The sequence below is a fragment of the Cryptomeria japonica genome, chromosome 1 (assembly GCF_030272615.1).
Source record: "Cryptomeria japonica chromosome 1, Sugi_1.0, whole genome shotgun sequence".
NCBI classification, from domain to species: Eukaryota; Viridiplantae; Streptophyta; class Pinopsida; order Cupressales; family Cupressaceae; genus Cryptomeria; species Cryptomeria japonica.
The window spans coordinates 309,283,717-309,287,509 of record NC_081405.1 but is presented as its reverse complement, the minus strand read 5'-3'; the positions used below and the strand labels follow the sequence as shown (position 1 = coordinate 309,287,509).

General features: G+C 32.8%; 1 protein-coding gene across 1 annotated transcript; it reads left to right on the top strand.

Annotated features, from left to right (window-relative positions):
* Window positions 1-1,901: 1,901 nt before the first annotated feature.
* Window positions 1,902-3,252, top strand: LOC131040543 (expansin-like B1). The gene is made up of 5 exons (XM_057973490.2): window positions 1,902-2,099; window positions 2,196-2,305; window positions 2,417-2,595; window positions 2,684-2,816; window positions 2,912-3,252. The coding sequence occupies exons 1-5, from the start codon at window positions 1,958-1,960 to the stop codon at window positions 3,098-3,100; spliced, it is 753 nt and encodes a 250-aa protein (XP_057829473.2). The 5' UTR covers window positions 1,902-1,957; the 3' UTR covers window positions 3,101-3,252.
* Window positions 3,253-3,793: the final 541 nt, after the last annotated feature.

Genomic DNA, 3,793 nt, shown 5'->3' with positions numbered 1-3,793 from the left:
GATTAGGGCAGGGGTACTACAATCCACTTGATATAGAAATAATTTAAGATGAGTGGTTAGAATAGTGGAGACAAAGGCATGAGAAAGAAGAAAGGAATTGTAGCCTCATCTAGTTGGAAAGAGGCCTTAGAGGCTCTTTATAAGAACTAAGACATTATCTTTTTCCTTATTAAAGATGTTGAAGTTTTTGTTTCTTATCCCACTCATAGCCTAAAATCGGTTCTTTGATTGGTCTGTGTGTTGTGATTATAACTTTTATGGCTACTATAGGTTATGCGATGTTATATTTGTTAGTAGCTCGGTCTTCGCTATAGTTTTGATGTAGGGTCTTGCAAGATCAACCTAGTTGGCTAGTCATTGGTTTCTTGTTGTTTATGATCTTATGAAGCTTTAAGTCTACTATTCCATGTTTGAGCTTAGGGCCCTTTCCTTGCAAATCCAATCAAAATATATTCTTGAAAAATAAAAAATATGTTTTGTAAACTTTAGAGGGGTTAACAATTAACACTATTGATGTTTTGATTTTTCTTTTAAATATTGTGTCACCCTCACTCAATTCCTTGTGTTTGTGATAGAATAGGATCATGGACTAATCATTGTTGATTTTTAGAGGTAAAGTATAAACTCATGTATAGTCTTAATGATGGCCTTTTGAAATAGCTAGTTTAATCTTCTACTTGTGTTGAGATTCTTGATGCATCATTATTAGGTAGACTGTTTGTGTTGCAAGTCTTTATGATGAAATCTTGGCAGTGAGACTCTACAATGTGACATGTAAATATGCCATTTATATTGGAACAAAATTATTCATCGACTTTCTTTTATTAATGTCTTGGATGAAAGATTTGGGCATTACATACAAGGTTGAGTTCACATGACGACTTGTTGAAAACCATATCATTGGACGAAATGTCAAGTTATCACAATTTCCTCAGAATATGTGCCCACATAGAAAACCATATAAATGCTTGATGACCAATGTAAACAATACTCATTAATTCAATTGATATAGAGAACATGTAGCTGTTTATATTTAGCTCTCCAACTTAATAATTAAACCATACAAAATCCAATAGTGTGTGTCAATCAATGAAGATCGATTATCTAAGGAGAAATGTTAAAACTCATGTTATTTAATAGCTTCAGTTCATAAAACTTTCAATGTAGTTTAAAAAGACTAAATAAATAAATAATTACTACATTTCTTAAACAAAGCCTTGTAATAGCTTTTATACATTTTATTAAAACCTAAAAATATATTTGTAATTTCATTTTGTCTATATTTTTTCAAATATCAAATATGATACAAGTAGTTTAAAAAAAATTAATTAATTAATTAAGTATATATATATATATATATAATTGCAGTGTTATGATAAGTAAACGAGCAAAAAATAATAATATAATTCCATATATAAACAATAACAATCATTACAAATAATTGGTTACGAATATACATTACTCTGGCCGAATCTTGTAAACCAGGGAGGACATGGTAAATAAACATAAATATAAATAGGGTAGCAACTCATAACGAGGACGCAACCCTTTTAATATTCAATGACATAAATAAGTTGAATTCTTTTTTAGGTTTATCCCGCTCAGAGGCGATGCGATGCGAGGATTAGTTTAATCGGGAAGATCAGCTAAACGAAGACAGCTTTTTTTACACAAAACAGAGGAGAAGCAGCATACTGTATATCGAATCTGGATATGTAATCTGGGTGAAACTGTTCCACGTATACAAAAATGGTCAAATTCTAATCGTAGTAGGTGGTGATTAAAAGCAGTTGCAGTTTCTTTTATTAAAACCGGAGGCTCGAGCTCGTCCTCATTTGTCAATAAATACAATTTACAAACATCACTCGATCTCATTCCACTCTCTCGTAGTCCAGTAATCTCATTCCACTCTCTCGTAGTTACAGTTGAATTCAATTTCTTATCCCTGCTTGTACGAATGGCTTATCATCACTCAGGAATATTAGTTGCCCTGCTCCAAATATGGCTGGAAGTAGTTTTGAGCGTTGGTCACCCCACTTCCCAGTTCATACAATCACGGGCAGCTTATTATGGAACTCCAGATGGCTTAGGAACCTCAAGTAATATATAATAACACTACGTGTTTGCGTTATGGTTTAATTTTTGCTGTCTTATGAAAGAAATGAAAGATAATAAAGCTAAATATGAATATGTAGGTGGCGCTTGTGGATATGGTGACTATGGTAGAGACGTCATGGGTGGAAATGTTGCCGCAGCAAGTCAATCATTATACAGAAATGGGGTTGGATGTGGTGCTTGCTATCAGGTTATTTTTTCCTATAATTAGTGCTCATAAACTATCATTATATTTTTTAATACGCGTTCTGTTCGTTAATGCAATACACTGAAGTACTAAATGATGTTGCTTTCTAAATAGGTGAGATGCAAAAATAAGTACCTCTGCGGAGACAGTGGAGTAACAGTAGTGGTCACAGATCATGAAGAAGGCAATCGAACTGATTTCATTATGAGTCCTCATGCTTTCAAGACTATGGCCAAGCAGGGTAAAGATAAGCAACTGAAGGCTTTGGGTGTTGTTGACATTGAGCACAAACGGTAAGACTCGAGATTTTAATATTACACTACTTGTTATATTCTCAACTATTACTAAATGCTAATGCCGATGCTGACTACAATATGTCAGAGTGCCTTGCAACTATTCAGTACACAAGATGTACTTCAAGATTAATAAGAGCAGCATTTACCCCTATTATCTATCTATGGTCATGTTGTACCAAGCAGGCGAAAGAGATTTAGTGGCTGTTGAACTTTCTCAGGTATATAAAACAAAATCATCCATTACGGTGCAAATTCATCTTAATTTTATAATATATTGCATTTTTATTGCTGAAATGTGAAGATGTAATGGCAGGGTGGAACTACTGATTGGAAACCAATGAGGAGGAGTTATGGGGCTGTGTGGGACATCGTAATGTCACCTCCCAAGGGCGGCGATATTGGTGTTTGCCTCCAACTTTCAGGGGAAGAATCGGTTTATCCTGGAATTGGTATACCCTCTCATTGGAAAGCTGGCGCTGTATATTGCCTTGGCGATTGGTGATCATTATAACAGCTGCTTAACTTGGTGGCGTCTAAAATAAATAAATTCAAGAAGTAAGATCGAATGTATTTATCTCTTCTTGCACTTGCCTCCAAAATATGTCGCATTACATATCCTAAATAAATATTTGGAATGCTGTATTAAGAAGTGATTGGTTCACGTGTGCAATAAAAAATAATATAAAATATGATTGTTTGGTCCCTTTTTTTCCTTTTGGGGTCTTTTCTTCTTCTTTATTATATAAGTTTATCCTTATTTTTTCTCTCTAAATTCCAATTAAATTTATATTCTTTAATTACAAAAGTTTGTTTTAGTTGAAATATTAATAGAAAGTAATATTTTATTTTATTCTATTTTTATGGATGGGTGAGTAGCACTTTCACATTACATTTCATTGGCTTGCCATATTTCTTTTCATCTTTTGTACAAGTTTGTTAAATGCGGTGGAGAATTTGATATACGCAAATTAATTATAGATTTTGGTTATTATGCTTAAACTTATATTGATTATATTTCAAGTATTTGCAATTTCATAATGATAATATTTCACAAATTCTTTTCTCCTACTCTTTTAGACAAATTGTACTAGTGACACTCTCCTATTTACCCTGATAATATTTCACAAATATTTTTTTCCTATTTCTTTTTTACTTTGGTAAGTCACTTCTTGAGCCACAACATTTAAAAAATTTC